The sequence below is a fragment of the Fundulus heteroclitus genome, chromosome 16 (assembly GCF_011125445.2).
Source record: "Fundulus heteroclitus isolate FHET01 chromosome 16, MU-UCD_Fhet_4.1, whole genome shotgun sequence".
NCBI lineage: Eukaryota > Metazoa > Chordata > Actinopteri > Cyprinodontiformes > Fundulidae > Fundulus > Fundulus heteroclitus.
The window spans coordinates 37556388-37579104 of NC_046376.1; the positions used below are offsets into that span (position 1 = coordinate 37556388).

A 22717-nucleotide genomic window follows, 5' to 3' on the forward strand; every position below is an offset into this window, starting at 1 on the left:
TTCAGAGAGATAGCAAGTAAGGTGGTCATCCCCTTCAAAACGAATATATATATATATATATATATATATATATATATATATATATATATATATATATATATATATATATATATATATAAACCTAATTTATTTCTATTTTCATAGATAGATAGATAGATAGATAGATAGATAGATAGATAGATAGATAGATAGATAGATAGATAGATAGATAGATAGATAGATAGATGTGTAAGGGGGTTTCTGTGGCAAGTGGTCCGAGGAGGAATCAGCCAACAAATGGAGAATCGGGCAGTCTTGTGTGTGCACTAACAGACCAATTTTGAGGGCACAGTTTTTTGTTTAAAGTTCATCGAGAAGAATGCTATTTTCTCACCCCCCTCCTCTTGTTCTCTATTTTTCGATACCTGCTCAAAGAAAAGAAAATGAAAATTAATATGAGAGCCGCACCTCCCAAAAGAAGCCATTCGTCTTGTTGATTATCTATTTGGTTGTCAAGGCTTGAGCTATTGCGCTGGCCCGCTCCTTTTCCGTAATATCTAAAAAATAAATAGATACAAAAATTCACATCTGCACATAATGCTGTTTAAAAATATAGATTGGTGATGTAAAGGGTCGTATACAAAATTATACTTCTTTACGTGTTAAAATAATAAACTTGTTTAAAGCAGGGAGGGCTGAGGGTGGTGTGTGTGTGTGTGTGTGTGTGCGTGTGTGTGTGTGTGTGTGTGTGTGTGTGTGTGTGTGTGTGTGTGTGTGTGTGTGTGTGTGTGTGTGCGCGCGCGCGGAGGGGGAGGGCTGTCTGTACAGGCCCGGTGCAAGCAGCGCATCTGAGCAGCCGTTAAATTAAGGAGAGAACGGGAGAGAAACGGAAGGACGGTTTGTGATTTAAAACGAGATTACAGGACGTAATGTACCAGGATCACTCCTGGCCGGGAGAGATTAATCATCACAGCCTCTTGATTTCTGAAGACAGCTCACTGCACCTTTGTAGGCAAAACCAACACTGAGATTATATGGAATTATTTATTGTGTGTCAAATGTTCGTTCCAGCGTTAAAACCTGATGAGAAGAGAAGTGCACAGATACAACAAAGGAAAAATGAAAAAGAAACTCTAGCTTTCCAACAGTAGGCTCATTTAAAAACAGAGTACATTCCAAATCCAATCCAATATTTTCAAGTCCAATAATACCATTATGTAAAAACATCTGAAACAGTAAAAAAAATAAAAAATAGAATAACATTCGAAATGTTGCATGTTCAGTCATTTATTTATATTTCTGAGTTATTTACAAAGAACAGGAAGGTTGACACTGAGAAAAGAGAGAAAGGGACATCTACATGTCCGGGAGGTAACAAATGTTCAACAAATGCCATGATATGAAAATCCTGCGGCATTTGGAATGTGACAAAAGCAGCATTAATAATAATAATAATAATAATAATAATAATAATAATAATAATAATAATAATAATAATAATAATAATAATAATAATAATAATAATAAAACTATTTGAAAAGCGCAGTGAGACGCACGGGTAAGGAATTAGTACAGAAAAAAGGATGAAATGAGGGGGAAAATCACCTTGTCTTGGGCCAGTAAGAAACCTCTTTTATCCCTAACCCTAAAACATTTGCAGTGGATTACATATATTCTTTAATTCCAAAATAGAACAAAAGAATAGATCTTTGTTTTGGAACGTAATAATTGTACCTCTTCATGTCATTAAAAGCTTGAAAACCGTTCACTTCATAAACGAGCGCAAGAGACAACAGAAAAATTAATATATATATATATATATATATATATATATATATATATATATATATATATATATATAAAATACATGTATATATAGTACATGTGAGTATAAGAGTGAGGTAATATGTAATACATTATCAAGTGCTGTGTTTTGTACCATTTGTACAATTTTCATGTGATTATTGTCCTGTGTGCAACTGTCATGTCTGATAAGCGGTGAAAAATACTTATATATCCCTGCGGCCTGCATAACGTCACAAACTGAACAGTCAATGGATCACGTGAACCTTCTGCATCTCACTCAGCAATGCCAACACAGACCACAGTTTTGCAATCAATACTTATTTCAAAAATAACTATAATAACCTGTCGTACTTATAAGATATGTTCTGCCATCAAGCCAAACTGTTAAACTGAGTTCAAACCATAGAAGTGAAAAGCAAACCGCCTGCTGGGTTCTACCTGCGGGTACATGTTCTGTTTGGGTTCTGCAGGCACCAACAGGCTACATGATGCTTTCTACTGTTTTTACGCGTGTGTGTTTATGTGTGTGTGTATGGGGGTGGAGTGGGGGCTATAAAGGAAACGACAGTTCCATTTTTTACAAGCGTGTGAGGGGGTGGTGGTCTGAGGGGGCGGGGTAATGGGCAGAATTGCGCGGTTCACCCCTTTGCTGTGTACCCCGCATAGGGAACGTGAAAAATGGCTCTCGGGTTTGGTGTGATTAAACATGGAAACGAGGATGTTCTCAAAACAAAAGAAAAATGCTCAGGAAGAACTCTCTCTCTCTCTCTCTCTCTCTCTCTCTCTCTCTCTCTCTCTCTCTCTCTCTCTCTCTCTCTCACACACACACACACACACACACACACACACACACACACACACACACACACAAACGACTCTGAACAACAAAACTTAGTAGGTGGATGGACTGGAGAAATAAACAAAAAGACAAAAAAGAACAAGTACCATCCCTACCACCGCCCCCAAAGACACGCACACAGACACGCGCACGTACGCGCGCGCACACACAAACAAACAACTTCATAGCTGAGTAACGGAACATGATCAGGGGCCTGATTTCGGCCATGAGTTGCCTTTGTCCTCTTCTCAATAGTTAAGTTCATATTATGGTCCAAATTGCACATTCCGGAGGTTCTGCAGTGCCACTCCTTCAGTTTTCAGTCTAGAAGCTGGGGAACACGGGTGGGATCCTCCTGCCACAACTCAAAGAGCCGCACTATAGCGGTCCGGAGGAGCGGTTCTGAGACGCGGACACAATCTGAGCACTTGTGGTGCTGTTGGTCCCGGAGCGGACTTTCGTATTGGGCAGCTTGTGGTCCTTCTTCCATTTCATCCTCCGGTTTTGGAACCAGATCTTTATCTGCCGCTCTGACAGACACAGTGTGTGCGCAATCTCCACCCTACGTCTGCGTGTCAGATAACGGTTGTAGTGGAACTCCTTCTCCAGCTCCAGAACCTGCTGGCGCGTATAAGCCGTCCGCGAGCGCTTTGGCTCTCCACCTGTGTAGCTGGAATTGACTGTGAGAGAACAAAGGGACGAGGCATTTAAAAGCCAGTTACAGACAGAGGAACTGTGAACATCACCCAAAGAACAACAGAACTATGATATTTCTACAGACATTAACTGTATTTGAACCTGATGGACTAAAACAGTAAATAAACAATATTATAACTTAAATAAATCAGACACAGGAGAGTTGGAAATTTTACATAAATAAGATGTAATGTTATACACTTCCTGAGAAGATAGTAATGTTTTACTGTACTGTTGTCCTTTATATAAAGAAACAAACTAAGCAAATGAATAAGCCATTGACTGCAGTGTTCTTTCAGAAACAGCTAGCAAATAATAATCACAAGCGCGTTTTTCTGTGATCTGTGTTTTCTCGAGCTTTCTAGTTGCCCATATGATGCGCCAGGCCCGCAGCAGTGACACCATACACCAATGGCGTGACCTGAGCACATGTCGTGCGCGCAGACTTACTGGAAATTTGAAAACAAATCTGTTTAAAGATAAGACAAATTTGCCTGTGACATAAGCCAATCATTCAAAGCTATTACACCTCGTTTTCGTCCATCTGGTGCGCAAACGGCACCAGCTGAAAGCGTGGATGGTGTGATGCCGTGTGTGTTCCAGCTACTGAAAAACAAAGGTGGTGGTTTTAGTGGAGACGGCAGTGGATCGGTGGGGCAGCAGACGTGATGGCACTGAATGGCTGACTGGGTAATGATTCAATAAATCTGAAAATTACAGACAGCTGTAAACAGATGTGACGCAGTGGAGTTCAGTCTCTCCAACTGCGACAGCTGAATTGGTTGTTTAAAGGAAAAACAGAAACAAATGTCCTTATTTGTAAACGCGAAGCTTTATGGAGTAAACGCAGTAATATGACTTAGCAAAACTGATATTTTGCTCTCGGCCGATGAGCACTCCGGTTGGAACGCAATAGGCTCCAAGCCTGCTGGAACATGACGAGAGAAGCCGTACTAGACTGGAGCTATTCGCTTTCACATTAGTGTTTTACGGCCGGGTCTATAAACATGAATATTTCATCTGCCATAAAACTTTCCTTTCCTTGGAACAGCGAGAGGGACGGAAGGCTGGAGTCCGCCGTTTATACAGCCGCACCACTTAAAGTCGAATTACCAGCGCATAAAAGCTAACTTATGGGCTCGCTCTGAGTTGTCATAAGGCAGAGCTGCCTGAGATCAGACTTCAAAAGACACCACAGCTGAGAGGTGTAATAAAAATTTATGGAGGATGTAATTATATTGACCCTGCAAACAGACGACCGTAAATCTCAACCCTGCAGCGACTGTTCTCCTCTGCTGCTAGCGGAACGCAGGGAGCAGACGTGAGCTCAGACGGAGGACACCGAGCTGTCTGATGGCCAGCTCTGCGCTGCAGTCAGAGAGAGAGAGGGAGAGAGGGAAAGGGCGATAGAGTTCCCATGCAGCTCTTACCGATGTTTACATGCACTTTCTTCATCCACGGATACACCACCGGGTCCTTTCGGCTGCTGGCGGGGGAAGACCCGCTTTGGCTGCGAGGAGTTTGAGCGCAGAGCGGAGGTGGAGGCGGGCTCGGTGTGACCGAGTCACAGCGGTGGCTCTGCTCGGACACAGGGGTGGTGTTCAGCCCGGTGGGGATAACGGTGTGACCCTGGGGGGACGTCCTTACAGAAGTGGGTTGCGGCGCACGCTGGCACGGTGTGTACGGCGGTTCAACTCGGTGCTGGTGATGAGCCGGGTGGTGTTCATTGTGGTAGATAGGGTCCGCCCGGAAAGTAGCAGGCTCCTGCGTCTGGGAGTTGTAATAGTCCGGGGAGTGACTGGGAAGATAGTCGCTTTGTGAATATTCCTCGCAGGGTGGGAACTTCGGATCCACATAGTTGGAGTTGATCAAATATGAGCTCATGGCCATTAATTTCAGTATTTTACTGAAATTTCACTGACTCGAAAAGATATAACTAAAATTTATATGTCATCCCTTTAGTCTTCGGTTATTCCTGTTCACTTGAACCCTCCTACTTTTCTGTCAAGTGAACAAAGTTAGGATTCCACGTGACAGCAGCCAGCCAATGGCACGCCTCTTGGACAGACCCCCGGATAAGGAAATGGAATTAAACATACAAACTGCTCCCGCACGCGCATGATCATATGACCTCAATTTTTGATCAGATCCTCTCCCTGCGAGACTCCACCGTTTCCCCCGATGTCTCAGAGTTTCGGTAACATCATGTCAGCGGAGATCCACAGCCCGTAAAAAAGCCGAAAATCCTCAAAAAACAAACAAAAAAAACAAGCGCTGCTGTTGTAATTAGAGTAAAGTTTGGTTAAACCCAAAAAATGACCGGAATCTGATTCATGAAAAACATCTCCTTTCCCCCTGCTAGGTGCCTGACTAAAAAGTTCAAGCAGAAAATAAAACATAACAAGAAGCTGAAAGGAAGTATTCCGGGGAGTTCATGGCGACTGCCCCTCCCTCTGTATACTTACAGGGTGTGTGCAGAGGCTGTTTGCCAACTTTCTTCCCCTTATTCTTCTCTTTCTCCACTAATACCGGGGAGTGGGAGAGTGGCCTGACCGGCTCCTGCACCGCCACCCAGTAGCAGTGTCAGAGATTAATCTGGCGTGTTTAGGATCGATAGAAAATTCATCAAGTAATTCAGGTTCCGCGGCCTCCTAAATCACCAGCAAACCTTAGCATGAGAAACGAGAGCTCCTCACCGTTGTCCTTTTAAACCCCGTGTGGTTCATAGGCACCCAGCCAACATTCCGCCCCAGCTCACTTACTGATTCAGCCAGAGTCGCTCTTTACTCTGCATGACAAATACTGGATTTAGCTCCGTTCACTTCAAAAGTTCATAAAACCGACCGAGGCAAAGTGCTTTGGTTTAACTTCATCTTCACACAAGACTTTAAAGTCTCGTTTCTCCCTAAAAAGCGCGGCATCCTAGCCCAGTACACCCGCCAGCCAAACACACAAAATAAATACGAAAATCAAGCAAAGATTATGATAAAGCGCATAACCTATTTATTAAGCATACACAATGCGTTACTCCTTTAAACGCTGTATCGGCCTTCTTTTATGTGGACGCATACATGAACATGCACATAAAGAGAATCCAAACCCTTTGCTTCAACAGAATAAATAAATACATATATATAAAAAATAAAAGCAAATAAACCAGTATCTGTATTTTTAAAACAAACATTAGGTAAACAGCACCAAAACAGTTTTCCCACTCTGGTTTAAGACGGATCGTTTGGAAAAATATACAAAGTTTCAAATTATTCAAACAAAAGCAATAAATACATTGTCTAAGAATATAGTTACTACATTGTCAACACTCAAAACGAAAAGAGGCCTGAAGATTTTTAGAACTTCGTTTTCTTTTCCAAACGAATAGGAACAGGAAGCAACAACCTGGAGGGACCTTCCAGCTTCCCAAGTGAATGCGTCGCTGCCGTCGTGTATAAATCCACTATATACTCCCCTAGAAGCGAATTTGTGATGGTTGCAGTCATTCTGACACAAATCCGGATCTACAGGGTAGATATAGAAGACACTGGCTCTGTAAATGTGCAGCGTATGTTTTCACTATTCAACACTTCCCTTCGTCAGAGCTGTCCATCTGACCAGGTGAATGCTTGGATGAAACGTGAACACTGTTCCGACTACCTTCAGCTTGAGGACAAAGATTAAAAAATTGAAGATAAAGCGAGGATCAGGAATTGAACATGCTCGTCTTGTTTCTTTTTTGGGCTGAGGGAAATCTATAACTGAGGGGGACAGTTTCAGAACTGCTGTTTGTCATATCATACGTTTTTTATAAGGTTTAATACAATTTTTTTTGTTGGCATTTATTTTACTGGAATACGATTCAGTTCTTAATAAATAACAAATGCATTTAGAAAAGCCTTACATATTTCACTGTTTAATTTTTAATTTTCTTGTAATTGTGTAAAATATTTTAGCAAGGCTTATTCAATATTTTAATAGTTTAACAACAATAATAATAATAATAATAATAATAATAATAATAATAATAATAATAATAATAATAATAATAATAATAATAATAATAATAATAATAATAATAATAATAATTATAGCCTGTTCACGGTAGAGGGAAACATAGGCCTGTATAAATCTTGGTTCCTTCCTTTTTGTTTTAATTTTGAAAATATTTTTATTAATTGATACTAAAGTGCATTTTTTCCATTAATAATCTGCAACTTTTTTCAGGCAGAATGTACAGCAGAATTTGATTAGCATCACTGATTTAACGATTCAAAAATTGTGGAGTCAGAAAAAATGGTCTTGGCTGCTTCACCAGCGGCCACTCTTACAGAAAGAACGCCGTTTTGTGAAAGAAAAGACAAATCGCTTGGCAAGAAGAGACGCTGTCCCATCAAAAACAGTCCTGAAAGATCGGCCTGGAGAATGGATGGTGCAGAAAATAAATGGATAAATGCCCCTTCGGCGCAGTAAATGAATTGCTGTCTGTCTTGCAAACTCAAATGTAACTGAATTAAAAAGTGATCCGAGGACCGTCCTTAAAAAAGCCTTTAATGCATAAAAGCTTTCTTTCTTTTTCTTTCTTTCTTTCTTTCTTTCTTTCTTTCTTTCTTTCTTTCTTTCTTTCTTTCTTTCTTTCTTTCTTTCTTTCTTTCTTTCTTTCTTTCTTTCTTTCTTTCTTTCTTTCTTTCTGTTTTTAATTGTATTAAATAACATGGCACTATTATTAATAATAATTTTAGTCCAACTGTGCCACACGTCATTTAGCATATGAGATCATACATAGGTCCTGCATACTCATGTTACGTTACTCTCCCCATTGATTTAGTGACATCAACAGATGCGCCCCGCTGCCACTAATACTGCGGCTCACCGCGTTCTCCAAAAGTTTTTCATGTATTAGCAAAGAATACTACAGCAGCAGATGTGAATTGTTAAAGCAGGAGGAAGTTAAAGATGCTGGATTATATTCCATTATGTGAGCTTGTGTTTCTGTCACCTTGACCTTCCGCTTAGTCGAGGGTCAACACAGGTATCGATCAAGGTGTGCTGAGTCCAACCACAACACTCCTTTTCTCTCTGTCAAGTTTGTCAGTCTAATGGCAGCCTCATTGTTTCCACTGCTATCTGTAGAGATCAACGCACTCAGCAGCGGTCCAGTCAGACGAGCCAAAAATGTATATATATATATATATATATATATATATATATATATATATATATATATATATATATATATATATATATATATATAAATGTATAACAAGTAAACGAAACATTTTATTATTTACCAAAGCCAATTTGTTTTTCTGGAAAATACAGAATTACCTAAATGACCATCAGAAAATACACAAATGGGTCAATTTTTTTCTTAACCTTTATTTATATACACAAAGTTTTTTTGCGTTATTGAAAGCGAGAGAAAATTAAACTGAGAATACTCAAGGGTTAAATGACCCATTAGCTACAGCCAGAGGCCTTGTCAATGTTTTTGAAATATTACGAACGGGAAAAAAGCAGCAGGAACAATGAAGAGGAGGAGAAATGTTGTTCTCTTCCTTTGTGCATTTTGAAAAATAATTCCAGCTCAGCTCGCACGTTATTGTCATGCAAAATAAAGGACAGAGTGAAACGTGAAGCGCTGCAAGGACTGTCACTGATTGTGCTGCAAGTCATAATTCTAAGGTGGGGAACTAAAACATGGAATGTTAAATTCAAAATCCAACACACGTAGCTTCCTTCGTCATAGCTCAAACTGCTCCAATCAGCAAAAAACAAAGCACAGTCAAATTATTAAAACTCCGTTTTCACAGGAGCGTTTGACGCTAAATTATTACCCTTCTACAACGAACGCACTCACATACTGAACTGCCATCCAAAGTATTATTTAATTTAATTTAAAATTTAACCAGATAAAAACCCACCGAGACAAATCTCTTTCACAAGGGTGACCTGGCAATCATAGGTACGTTGACAACCACTTGAAATATCGAACAGTCAAGGTTGCAGCGGGACTGATGGATGAATTAAAAAACGAAGAAAACTTATTTTCAAACGAACTTTTAGTGATTAGATTTGAAAAATAAACAGCAAAAACTCGCTGACAACAAGCATGATGCGTTCCAGCGGGCAAAACCCACACGGCTGAACCCAATTAAAATGTCTGTCCTTATGCCTACTTGATGGGACTGGAAATATGACGTAAATCTATCTATCTATCTATCTATCTATCTATCTATCTATCTATCTATCTATCTATCTATCTATCTATCTATCTATCTATCTATCTATCTATCTATCTATCTATCTATCTATCTATCTATCTATCTATCTATCTGTCTGTCTGTCTGTCTGTCTGTCTGTCTGTCTGTCTGTCTGTCTGTCTGTCTGTCAGTCTATCACGTCGTACAGTCTCCTTCGAGTTGTGCTAAATAATTAACAAAGACAAGGCACAGAAAAAAATGGCGCAGAACAACAGGACCATCCCACACACTGAATCTGATCAATCAAAATATGAATCAATAAAAACGGAACTGTGCTAAAAAAAACAACAACGAGGAGGATAGGAGGTGGGTTCTTGCCTATAATTCTTACACGTGACCTTCCTCACAGCATGAGCAAGGCACCTGTCGCGCGCGCGCGCGCGCACACACACACACACACACACACACACACACACACACACACACACACACACACAAATACGGGGCAAAATGCAAACGAAGCAGCTTCTTCTTCCATAGAGCGACGTGTTTTTTGCCCCTTGCAGGCTACTCACTCCGGTGAAAATCAGATGACTTTTCCACCGTCGTCGCCACTGGGTTGCTCCATCTTCCTGATCCTGCCATGTCACGCCTGTTCTTTGTTTTATTTTGCATCTTCAACAAAAATCCCGGACGCTCTTGGACATTGTAAGCATAACAAGAAGGTTCTGCCTTCAGCTGTCACGACATTTTGCGCTTCCCCGCTATGTTTTTTTTTGTTCTTAGAACCACTTATAGCGGAGAAAGAGGTAACGATTAGGAAGCTGTCGATTCCGAAGACGAGCTATCTTACGCACATCTCAGGTCTCTTGGAAAACGACAACCACTCTTCGGCAGCACACTGCACGGTCCTCTTATTGCAATTCTAGGTCGGATCTTCCAGGGGGGGGAAATAACCCGAAACGCCGCATACAAAAACGCTATCGTCCCAAAGCGTCGGTGCGTGAGGACCTACAGAGATCAGCGGCTGGTGTAAGGTGGAAGCTTTGGGGCAGAGGGAGACAGAGGAGAGCGAAGCTGCTGTGGAGACTGTGGTCTCTTTAAGACATTTAGTGTGTGCATGGTCTCAAGTTTTCAAATTAATCTGTCAGTTTGGCACAGTCTTTGTTTAACGCACGAGGCGTGTCGCCCCGCGTCCCTGATCCACATTTTAATGTCGCTGAGACGAGATGACCTCCCGTTCACCCTTGAGCAGAGCCAACCTCTCAACTCTCCTTCTGCCTCACTCGCCCCCTTTATTTTCCACACCCTTTCTCTGACACGTCCACCTCTCTGCTCTCCCTTCTGTTCCTCATCCCCATTTTCTGTCATTTGGTTCCAAACCTCCCCTCTCCCGCTTTCTGTCATACCAAATTGAGTTGGAGTCATTACTCCAAGAAAAATGACCTGTGGATGCGGAGGAGGTCTTTTCACTCTCGCACACTACTTTTTTTCTTCCGGAATCATTTGTCCTTTTCCTTTTGTTACATATAAATGATGAACCTCAGGCAGGGTGATGCGTGAGCCAGTCGAGTCAGGACCATTCCAAGCTGTTATAAGATCTTAGAATTTGTATTAATTAAGGATCGTGATCAGTACTGCATGCAGAAAAGGCAAATAGCTCTTTTCTACTGCATGGATGTTATTAGTATTGGTTTAATCCACAGTTTACCCGCCTAATTCCATCGTTATTTATTTAGACCTCACATTCATTAGACCATTACTTTAGTTCAAGAGAACAAAATACCATAGCTGTTCTTTTACTTCACCTCCATTTTACACTACTGTGCAACAGACAACAGAAATAAATGGGTATGACTTAAAAAAAAAATCACTAAGATTTTTCTTTAAATCATCAAAAAAATTATTTATAATCATCTTAATTATTAATGGAAAACTTACATTGGTATTATATCTATTGAACCTTCCTGTTTATTACCGACAAACTTTACACATGTTTGAACTAGTTTTTTTATGTTTATTTAAATTTTTTTAAGATGTTGTTTGTTACATGTTTTGTAAGAAGCTCTGATGTTTGATTTTGCAAAGATAATTTGTTCTATCCATGCACAGATTCTCTTTCAGATAGAAGTTGGAAGTTTGACTGGGCTTCTCAAATACAGATTAATATAATCTGTATTATAATACATCTATATAATAAATACAATAAATCTATATAATAAATATAATACAGATTAATATAAGATGTTTCACAAACACACTTTTTAACATAAGAAAACCAACAAAACTCTTGGATTTTTGTGAAAGCAACCAATGTGCAATTTGTAACCCTGTTATGCCACGTCTATTAGGAACATACTTAAAAAAAATCCCAATTTCATGGCTTAAAACCTCAAAGTTTCCACTTAACAATCTTATCAATCCGTTTCAATTTGCACGTGTAAAAGAAATGTGTATGGGTTAAAGCACTGAAACTATCTCCAGCCAGTGTGGCATAACCTCCTAAATCCAGCCCTGAACTGGGTATAACTGAATTATGTCAGCCTTAAAGGTATGAGCTATTAGCTTGAAATGAAGAAACATGGTTGATGTAGGCCTTCTCTGGAGTGAGTTAGAGGCGAGTGTGGGACTCCCCCAAGATTGCGAACTTTTGACCCTTCAACTCTCTGAACTTTCCACTGGTAGCCCCAGCAGCGAGCCATGAAGTGCCCATAACAACCCCCCTACTACCCCCCCCCCCCTCACCACGGGTTGGAAGGCGGAATGTGTGTGGTGGGGGGGTGGGAGGGGGGGGGGGGGGGGGGGGGGGTTAAGAGGAAACAAGAATAGTAAAGGAAACAGGTCCACATGCTGCTCTAGATTTTTAGTTCAGGATCAGCTCAGCAGGCAGGCTGGCCAACAAATATAACACTGTGCGCCATTTAAGATGAGGCGAAGTTTAAATTACGTTTTCCCCTCAATTTGAGTGCGACAGAGCCATCTATGGTTCCTTCTATGTTTTGTTTGTAAACAGTGAACAGTACAAATAATTATTTAATGGTGCAGGAAGAACGGATGGAGTTTAAAGTTAATGCCAGCTAAGGTTTAAATGCCGGGGCGCGTCTGCTCAAGGTGTTGCAGAGCAGCGTCTTCCTAGTCTAAAGCGAGCTCTAGTGGCGGAGCAGGAGAGCTGCACTCTGAGAGAAACCATATCAGCCGACAGCTGGCATACTAACGGAGATGAGCCCAATTATATATATATATATATATATATATATATATATATATATATATATATATATATATATATATATATATATATATATATATATATATATATATATATATATATAGAGAGAGAGAGAGAGAGAGAGAGAGAGAGAGAGATAGATAGATAGATAGATAGATAGATAGATAGATAGATAGATAGATAGATAGATAGATAGATAGATAGATAGATAGATAGATAGATAGATAGATAGATCTATATATGTGTGTGTGTGTGTGTCATCTCCAACATGGCTTTATTGAAGATACAAATAGGTAAATATTAAGATATATACAAACAAATACCAAAAGAATAAAAAAATATAGATAAAATCAATTAAAATGATCAGAAATGTAAAAAAAAAAAAGACTAAAACGCCAGTAGTTCCACATCCGGGACTTATACTTGACTGAACTTCATGCAGCACTAAGATAATGTCATTTGTAGAATTAGCTGATGCAGCTGCACATAAGGTTACGTAATACAGCATAGAAAGTGGAAATACCGAAACCAACAAATAACTAACTTGCTCTAGTCCATCTTGGCATCCTAAGCGGCATCCCCAATGCATCATTATATGCCACTTTAAGTTTCTGCCTACTGCTTTGCTTAAAACGTCTCCACAAGTGGGCAGTATACAAAGGGTACAATATATGATCTAAAAAGTGCCACTTTCAATGAGACAGAACACATCCTAAACTTCCATACAAGAATATTAGTTTGGGCATACATTGTTTATAAATGTCTATGTCATCAGCCAGGTCATCAGTGATATAATGGCCCAGGTATTTAATAGCAGCACACACTTTAAGAGCAGCACCAGATAAAAAGAAGTCAGGAAACACCTATTTCTGATCCTCCCTGCTTCTTACAATCGTGACACTACTCTTCTGTGTATTGTACATAATGTCAAATTCCTGACCATAATGTGAGCAGACCCTCAATAATTGTTAAAGACTAGCACTGCAGGGACTAAAAATAACCAAATCATCTGCATACATGATTAACTATAGTCCCACCAACAACATCCTGTCCCACAGTTTTGAATACGCTTTGATAAGTCATCCATTTAAACATTAAAAAGAAAAAGAGACAAAATGCTTCCCTTTCTGACTCTGTTCCTTATTCTAAATGGAGCCAACTTACAATTCCCTCATTTTATATACATCAACTGATGAGCAAACCAAAAGGACATGATCCTGACTATTGATTTGGGAACCCCTCTGTTATTTAGTTAATAGAATAACTTCTCGTGATTTACACGATCAAATCCTTTTGGGGCCTCAATAAAGCACATAAAAATTGAAGAGTTGTGTCTGTTATAAAAATTTTAAATCTCTAATCTTTAAATCAAAAATATGCAAATCTCTTTCATGCTTTAGTTTAAACCCAAACTGGTTGTCAGATGTAAGGAGGAAGTGCTCCATCTTATTCAATAAAATCCTTTCCAGGACCTTGGATAGCACACTGGTTAAAGCTATAGGCCGATGATTATCCTTGCTATTTACCTTGCCAGCTTTATTATTTATAATGGGCACTAATACAACTGATAAAAGTGAATCTGGCAACATGCCATGGACTGAAAACCCAGAAAAGCACAGGGCAAGTAAGGAGTTTTTTTACTGGAGAATTTTAGGTGTTCTGCAGACACCTCATCCAGACCCCATGCCTTATTGGTCTTTAGACACATAACCACATCATGAAATTCTTGAACAGAAACTCTCACATCTTCATTGTCATCAATACTATCCACCATGAATGAAGATCTTTTAACACAGTTAAACAGTTCACAGTGCTTCTGCCACATTTGAGTTATCTCTTCTGGTAGGAACACACATACATATACACACATATATATATATATATATATATATATATATATATATATATATATATATATATCCATCCATCCATTTTCCGAACCGCTTAATCCCTCATGGGGTCGCGGGGGTTGCTGGTGCCTATCTCCAGCGTTCACAGGGCGATAGGCGGGGTACACCCTGGACAGGTCGCCAGTCTGTCGCAGATATATATATATATATATATATATATATATATATATATATATATATATATATATATATATATATATATATGATTGAATACAATGATTCAGGAACGACCAATTTATATTCTGTCCAAATTAAATTCCATTTTAGAAGGAGTGTAATTATATCATATGCTGAATGATAAAATCATATAATTATTTACAAAGGAAAAACTGGATGTCTGTTGTCTTATTCAAAATCTAACAGTACCTCGACTATAATCACGTTTTCCGTTTGAACAGTTTTAAATCATGTAGTTTTAGCTTAAAATGTAATAGTTTAAAATTAACTTGACTTGTTTAAATAACGTAAATATAGCAGGTTAAGATAAAAACTAATTTCTGCTTACACCTCCAGAGCAGTAGGTGACAGTAATATACAAATTCCTAAGTAGTAGTAGTACCGTTTTATTTTATTTCATTTAATCATCAATCCATCCCTTTTCTATCATGCTTATCCCTATTGGGGTCACGAGGGGTGCTGGTGCCTATCTCCAGCTGTCAATGGGCGAGACGCAGGGTACACCCTGGACAGGTCGCCAGTCCATTGCAGTTTATTTAATCAGTTTTCAAAGTTGTATCCCAGGCTCAGGTGGTCAAAAAGGAATGCCACATGCGGAAGATAATTTATTACTTATCTAACAGATGCAGAAATGATATCTACAGCTACTTATTGTCCTCCATTGCATTAAGGTTGATTTTTTGCCAACTCATTTACAAATTACCTCAAGCTGAAATACAGTTTATACAAAACAGCAGACAAGGACAGTGATACCTATGGTGATGCAGGTGTCGGCTAGCGGAGGATAATAGTTCACAATTCTAGTTACATATATATTATATTCATAGGACAAATCTATCAGTAAAATTCTGTTTATAATAGTATCTATCTCTATATTTATTCAGTAAAAACCCATGTCCTGTACTTATGGAACCAATGTTTATCCTGCACTTGCTGCTATTGCACTTCTGGTTAGACCTAAACTGCATTTTGTTGCCTTGTACCTGTATCTGTGTAATGACAATAAAGTTGAATCTAATCTAATCTAATAATCGCTTGCAGCTGATGAATGTGACTGTAGCTAAAAAGCTGTGGTTGTTGTGGGGTATAATTCTTTTTTTAAAAAAAATTATTTATTAATTTTCAACAGCACATTATTTACAGCATTCAAGTTTTATACTATGCTGTTCATTTTAATATACACAACCCCCACATAAAACGGGAAAAAATCATACACACATACAAAAACAAACAAACAAGCAAGCACGCATACACCAAAAATGTAATAATAAAGGAAAATACAAAAATCTATTCATTTTACAGCTCACTACAACAATATAGCAGTCATTTGGCGAGGTACTCATCCTGAATGTTCCCACGTATAGTAAAATTGTAAAAATTGCTGCCATGCCTTGACAAATTTAGCAGTTGAACCTGCTAATGTTTTCTAAATGCAAAAACCTCATGAGCACTGCAAGCCATTGTTCATGTGTTGGAGGGGCCTCCTGTTTTCCACCTTAAAAGTATAAGACGTCTCGCAATCAGTGTAGCAAAAGTTATTGTATTTGAATCATGTTTGGAATGTGAAACATCTGGAGGTATAACTCCAAAGATTGCAGTTAGAGCAGAAGGGCCAAATTTAACATAGTATATGTTTGACAGTGTATTGAATGTAGAAGTCCAATAGGTATTAAGTTTTGAGCATGCCCAGAAAGTTTGAATAATGGAACCCATTACACCGGGGATCAGTCCCTGGATAAAAGCTTTTCTTTTGGAATATTTAACTGGTGCAGGACCTTGAATTCAAAAAGCCCATGTCTAGTGCATGTAGAAGAAGAGTGCGCCCTGCAAAGAAAAGATTGCCAGAGCTCATCTGTTAATGTAACTGCAAGATCTTTCTCCTAATGTGACTTAATAATGAAAAGAGAGGGCGATTGTAGACCTAATAGTATAGTTTAGATATCTTTAGTTGTCCCCCTGTTATTAATGTTTATATCTTTTATTGTATACGGCGTTGTTTCCTCGGGTGGTTCAGGAAATAAGGGATATCTATTCTTCACAAAATGTCACACTTGCAAATAGCGGAAAAAATGTGTATACAGGATATTAAACTGTTCCATAAACTGTGTAAATGATGTGAATGTCCCATCATTGAAAAGGTGTTAAGCTTTACTTAATCCATTTCTTTTCCAGATTTTAAAAGCAGAATCCAACATGGAAGGTAGGAACATGTGATTTGAACAAATATGAGTTTTGATTGACATAGAATGTAGCCTAAATATTTTCCTACACTGCACCCAGATTCTCAGAGAGTTATATAGCAGAGGGTTGCATTTATAGGTACATACTTCTAAAGGGAGAGCAGAGGTCAACAAAGCAGGTAGACAAGTCTTGCCTCAATTAGACGACTCTGTCTGAAGCCAAGCTGGGGTTTCTGTAGAAAAGTTACTGATCCTATGTAGCATGTTTTGTGTATTTGCTGCCCAATAATAAGACTGGAAATTTGGCAGAGCCAATCCGCCCACAGGTCTAGGTCTCTGCATAAAATCTTTTCGCATTCTGGGAGCTTTACCATTCCAAATGAATGTAGAAACATATTTACCTAGAGTCTCAAAGTATTTATTTGGGATATAACGTGGAATGCACTGAAATAAATAAAAGAACTTGGGTAATATGTTCATTTTTATAGAATTGGCACTGTCTATTAACGATAGTGGCAAATTATTCCATCTTTGAAGGTCTGACTTAGTGTTTTCAAGAAGTGGTACGAAATTATATTTGAAGAGGTCTTTATATTTGTGAGTAACCTTGACACCCAAGTACGACACATAATCTAATTTAACTTTGAAAGGAAAGTCTGTAAATGAAATCTTCCTGGCCGTAGAGTTCACACTAAGTAATTCACTCCTATGTACATTTAAGTTGCAACTCAAAATAGTGCCAAATTGTTAAAAAATAGTTAGAGCATGAGGAAGAGAGCACAAAGCACCCGAGACAAACAGCAGGAGGTCATCAGCATATAAAGATATTTTGTGCTCCCGATCAGCTCTGTAGACACCCTTAACATTATCTTCTGCTCTTAGCTTGATTGCTAACAGTTCAATTGCTAACGCAAATAGAAGAGGGGACAGAGGTCACCCCTGTCTCATCCCACGGTGGAGCAGAAAGTAACAAGAGTATAATGAATTTGTTCGAACACGTGCCATAGTGAGGAATAGAGTACCTGAACCCAAGACATAAATTTAGGGCCAAACCCAAATTTATTTAAAGTCTAAAACAGATAATCCCACTGTCAGGGTTCAGCTTTGATTTGGGTTTTTATTTACTCCTGTCTGGATTTAGTTAGGTTCTGGTTTTTGTTTTGGTTAGTTCAGTTTCCTTCTACCACTCCCACTCAGCCTTCTACTGCAGTTAGTCACACCTGCCAGCCACTAATTAGTCAGACTCACTTCACCTGCCAGCTTCCCTACTTAAGCTTCACTCTACTGTCACTCCTTTGCCGGTCCGTCATCATTCTACACCCTCTCCATGCCAGTCCCTCAGTAAGTCTTTGTATTTTCTTGTTTGTTTCTGGAGAAGCTTTGCTTTTTGTCCAGGTGCCTCGTGTGAACACCTAACCTGACAAGTTGCTCTGGAGAAGCTCTGCTCTGTGCCATGGTGTCTTCTGTGAATCCGCTAACCTGACTAGCCGCTCTCAGTAAGCTCTGCTCAGTGCCTGGGCTCTCCAGTGGTCAGCTACCAAGCAGTACTTTCCCTTCCTAGCCACCCAGCCTTTATGGACTCGTTCTCCGGGCCGTCTGCTCCAGTACCACCCCCTCCAGTCCAATAACAGACTTTGGTTTCCTTCTTCCAGCATTCATTACTTTCAATAAACTGTCAAAACGTGCTCTGTGTGTGTGTGTGCTCAACCCGGGTTCAAAGACAAATCCTGACAGTACGGACCGGCCAAGATGAACCCGAAACACACACAGAGTCCGCATGTTGGAGCCGGTCTGGTACCTCCCTCCCTGGTTGATTCTGTGAGGCTCTGCTTTCAGGAACTGAAGCGCAGCCAGGCTGTGGTCGCTGGCTTGGACTCGCCGCACCTGCAAGCGGAGGCAGCGGCCATGGTTCGAGCTAGTTTGGGGGGACATATTCTGACCGTGGCACAACAGTGTTCTGCGTTTCCGGAACTGGCGGACATTTCCCGGGAGATTGATTGGGACTTCTGGTCGGGAACACCTCCGCCAATCAGTTCTCCCCTTGTAACCAGCCTGTCCGCTGCTCCCGCCACAGCTCCGACCTCAGCCCCTCCCTCGCTGCCCCGCTCCTCCCGGCGTAGACACCGGGTTCGCCAGAGCAACAGTGCAGCTGCCGTTCCGCCTGAAGCCCAGCCGCATCCCACCGTGCTAGTTCCGACGACTGAGACTAACATCACCTCCTCCTCCCTGGTGTGTCGGACTGGCATTGTCGCTGCAGCTTCGGTGGGACGGGTAGGAGGCATCCCCGTTCCCAGACATCTCGGTCACCATCTCCTGGATCCGCAGCTGGTCCCTCGGGTGCGGGCCCCAGCAAAGGATCGGTGGTCGGCAGTCCCGCCGGTCAGGGCTCCGCGCATCGAGGAGACACAGCTGTGGGATTTCTTTTATGGTGACCGGGACGATCTCCTCCCCTGCTGGCCGACTGCAGCTCCTCCGCCACTGGCCTCATCAGAGAGTGCAGCCTCACCAGCAATCTCAGAGATGACTGCTGCACACGCCACGGCCCTAGCCAGCGTGGGTGTACACGTCCCTGATCGGCCCGAGGCCTCCGTGGGTGCTGCTCTGCCTCGGCCCGAGGCCTCCGTGGGTGCTGCTCTGCCCCCGTCCAAGTCTCGAGAGGGGATCCAGGAGGATCCTCCTTCAACCTCAGCTTCCGCTGAAGCCTGTAGTCCGGCGCTGCCCTCCGAGGTCTGTGTTCCGTCACTGCCCACGCCTCTAGAGGAGGCCCTGCCTCTGCCCACGCCTCAAGAGGAGGCCCTGCCTCTGCCCACGCCTCAAGAGGAGGTCCTGCCTCTGCCCACGCCTCAAGAGGAGGTCCTGCCTCTGCCCACGCCTCAAGAGGAGGTCCTGCCTCTGCCCACGCCTCAAGAGGAGGTCCTGCCTCTGCCCACGCCTCAAGAGGAGGTCCTGCCTCTGCCCACGCCTCAAGAGGAGGTCCTGCCTCTGCCCACGCCTCAAGAGGAGGCCCTGCCTCTGCCCACGCCTCAAGAGGAGGCCCTGCCTCTGCCCACGCCTCAAGAGGAGGACCTGCCTCTGTCAAAGCCTCAAGAGGAGGACCTGCCTCTGTCAAAGCCTCAAGAGGAGGACCTGCCTCTGTCAAAGCCTCAAGAGGAGGACCTGCCTCTGTCAAAGCCTCAAGAGGAGGACCTGCCTCTGTCAAAGCCTCAAGAGGAGGACCTGCCTCTGTCAAAGCCTCAAGAGGAGGACCTGCCTCTGTCAAGGACCCACAAAGAGGTCCAGGAGGATCCGCCTCTGGCCTCGGTTTCCGCCGAGACCTGTAGCTTGGCACCACCTCCGCCTGATCTGTTCGCCCGGAGCCGCAGATTGCGGACTCCGAGCTGCTCGACCTTGCCTCGTCGGGGCCGTCCACCACGGCGCCCGCCTCTGACTTTTCTGTTCGGCCGGAGCCGCAGACTGCGGACTCCGAGCTGCTCGACCTTGCCTCGTCGGGGCCGTCCACCACGGCGCCCGCCTCTGACTTTTCTGTTCGGCCGGAGCCGCAGACTGTGGTCTCCGGGCCGCTTGACTTTGCCTCGTCGGGGCCGCCCTCCTCGAGGGTTTACTCGGGCGATGCTGCTTCGCCGCCTGCCTCGGCCTGGTCGACCTCCTCGAGGACTCTTTCTGGCTTAGCAGCCGTTTTTGCCTGCGCCCTTAAGGCCTGTGCTTGTTTGGTTTTTTTGTTCGAGCTCTGCCTTAGTTTTGAGTAATGTAGAATTCCTCAGTTTTAGAGTTATTTAGGGTTTTTGTTTTCCTTAGAGTACTTGAGTTTCTATTTTGCTTTGTTTTTTCCAGCTCTGTTCTAGTGTTCTAGGTTTGCCTTTAGTCTTCTGGGTTTTGCTTTAGAATTCTAGTTTTTTTTACCTTAGTCTTCCAGTTATTGCTTTTGTGTACACATTCTAGCTTTAGGTTATCTAGTTTTACATTAGTTTAACTGTACCTGTCCTAGTTTCCTTGTTTTGATTTTCTAGTTTTAGCTTTGGTCTTTCCGTGGGTTACCCCAGCCCTAGTTTCTAGTTTGCTCTACTTATTTATTTTTTAGTTTCTGTTTGGGTTTTCTAGGTTTGCCTTTTGTTTTCCAGTTCCTGGTTTGATTCCTTGGCCCAGCACTTTTTAATCTCAGCGCTCCTTGGTCCTTGCATTCATTTAGGCTTTAGATCCCTGGCTCTGAGCTGTTTCATGCTCTTTGCTTTGGTTGGTTTGAGTTTCCTTAGTTTTTGTTTTGCCTCTTAGTTCCCCTGTTATTCCTTGTCCCTGTAGTTTACCCATGTTTTTTAGCCCTGTTTAGGTTTGTCTAGTCCCCTCTAGCCTTCAGTAGTTTTTATTTTGCTTTGACTTCCCCTGGTGTCTCTGTCTTTTTTCACCTAGTCCTCTTAGTTCTTGTTTTTCTCTGTGATTAGGCGCCGCCAGAGCCCTCCGGCGTTCCAATGTCGCCGGCTGAGCCCTCTGGCGCGCCCGGCCAGTCGCTGCCCAGCGCATGCAGGCCGCCGCCAGAGCCCTCCGGCGCTCATATGTCGCCGGCTGAGCCCTCTGGTGCGTCGGCCTGTTGCTGCCCAGTGCACTCTCCGTTCCCAAGTATTTAGATTTTGTGTGTCCCTGGCGTGTTAGGACGCCCTTTGTCTCCTGGCGTTTTAGTTTTCTAGGTTTCCTGGCGTGTTAGGACGCCCTTCGCTCTTGTTTCCTGGCGTGTTAGGACGCCCTTTGTTCCTGTTTCCTGGTGTTTAGATTTCTTAGTTTCCCAGCGTGTTAGGACGCTCTTCGTTCCTTGGTATTTAGAACTCTTGTGTCCCCGGCGTGTTGGAGCGTCCTCTGTCTCCTGGTGCTTGGGTTTCTTGTGTCCCTGGCATGTTAGGATGCCCTCTGGTTCCTGGCGTTCAGATTTTTCTTTTTCTTGATGTATTTGATCGCCCTCAGGTTCCTGATATTTTTGTTTACTCTGTTTTGGTGTTGTAGATGTTCCCATTTCCCTCACGCCCTGGCGCGTTCCTTGGCGTTTCCATACGCTCGTTCCTTGGCGTTTCCATACGCTCGTTCCTTGGCGTTTCCATACGCTCGTTCCTTGGCGTTTCCATACGCTCGTTCCTTGGCGTTTCCATACGCTCGTTCCTTGGCGTTTCCATACGCTCGTTCCTTGGCGTTTGGCGCTGTCGTGCGCCTGTTCCTTCCCTCTGGCCGCTTTCGTATGCCTGTTTTGTCCTGTGGCGATGTGCACCTGTCAGCCTCGGTTAGACGCTCTGTTTTACCTAACAGCATCTGTTAGACGCTCTGTTTTGTTTACCAGGGGTTGTTAGGAACCCTTTTTGGTTTGCCCTGAGTGGTAGTTTTGTTTGGGTTTAGCCCGCCATCCACCTTCCCTCCACCCACCCGAGTTGGATTAGCTTGGTTTTGACCCTAGCCCTCCATCCTGCCTTCCCTCCACCCACCCTGACTCGGTCACTATTTGGTCTTGTTTATTTATTTATTTTTTTTAGGCCGTCCAGAGACCGGCCTTGAGGGGGGGGTAATGTCAGGGTTCAGCTTTGATTTGGGTTTTTATTTACTCCTGTCTGGATTTAGTTAGGTTCTGGTTTTTGTTTTGGTTAGTTCAGTTTCCTTCTACCACTCCCACTCAGCCTTCTACTGCAGTTAGTCACACCTGCCAGCCACTAATTAGTCAGACTCACTTCACCTGC

At 42.2% G+C, this 22717-nt stretch overlaps 2 protein-coding genes across 10 annotated transcripts in view; both read right to left on the reverse strand.

The window, feature by feature from the left end:
* hoxb3a (homeobox B3a) overlaps positions 1 to 22717 on the reverse strand; it is a 67460-nt gene that overhangs the window by 35213 nt on the left and 9530 nt on the right. For 3 of the 9 annotated variants that reach the window (XM_021312215.2, XM_021312213.2, XM_021312219.2), the window contains exon 1: positions 448 to 2583. The exons of 2 other annotated variants lie outside the window; for them this stretch is intronic. The gene's annotated coding sequence lies outside the window, so the exon portion shown is untranslated. Of the gene's footprint in view, positions 1 to 447; positions 2584 to 10088; positions 10974 to 22717 lie in introns of those variants that run through there. 4 more of the 9 variants (XM_036148628.1, XM_021312217.2, XM_021312214.2 and 1 more) reach the window with 3 other exon arrangements.
* On the reverse strand, positions 2592 to 6776 carry hoxb4a (homeobox B4a). The gene is made up of 2 exons (XM_012855402.3): positions 4750 to 6776; positions 2592 to 3303 (listed from the first exon to the last, which is right to left on the reverse strand). Exons 1-2 carry the CDS (start codon positions 5207 to 5209, stop codon positions 3002 to 3004), a joined length of 762 nt encoding a protein of 253 aa, XP_012710856.2. The 5' UTR covers positions 5210 to 6776; the 3' UTR covers positions 2592 to 3001.

Bases quoted from the DNA above. Each gene is read 5' to 3' on its own strand.
- hoxb4a (XM_012855402.3), bottom strand. From the start codon at position 5,209: ATGGCCATGAGCTCATATTTGATCAACTCCAACTATGTGGATCCGAAG. The intron at 3,304-4,749 runs GTAAGAGCTGCA...GTTCTCTCACAG, and splicing joins GAAAGTGCATGTAAACATCG to TCAATTCCAGCTACACAGGT.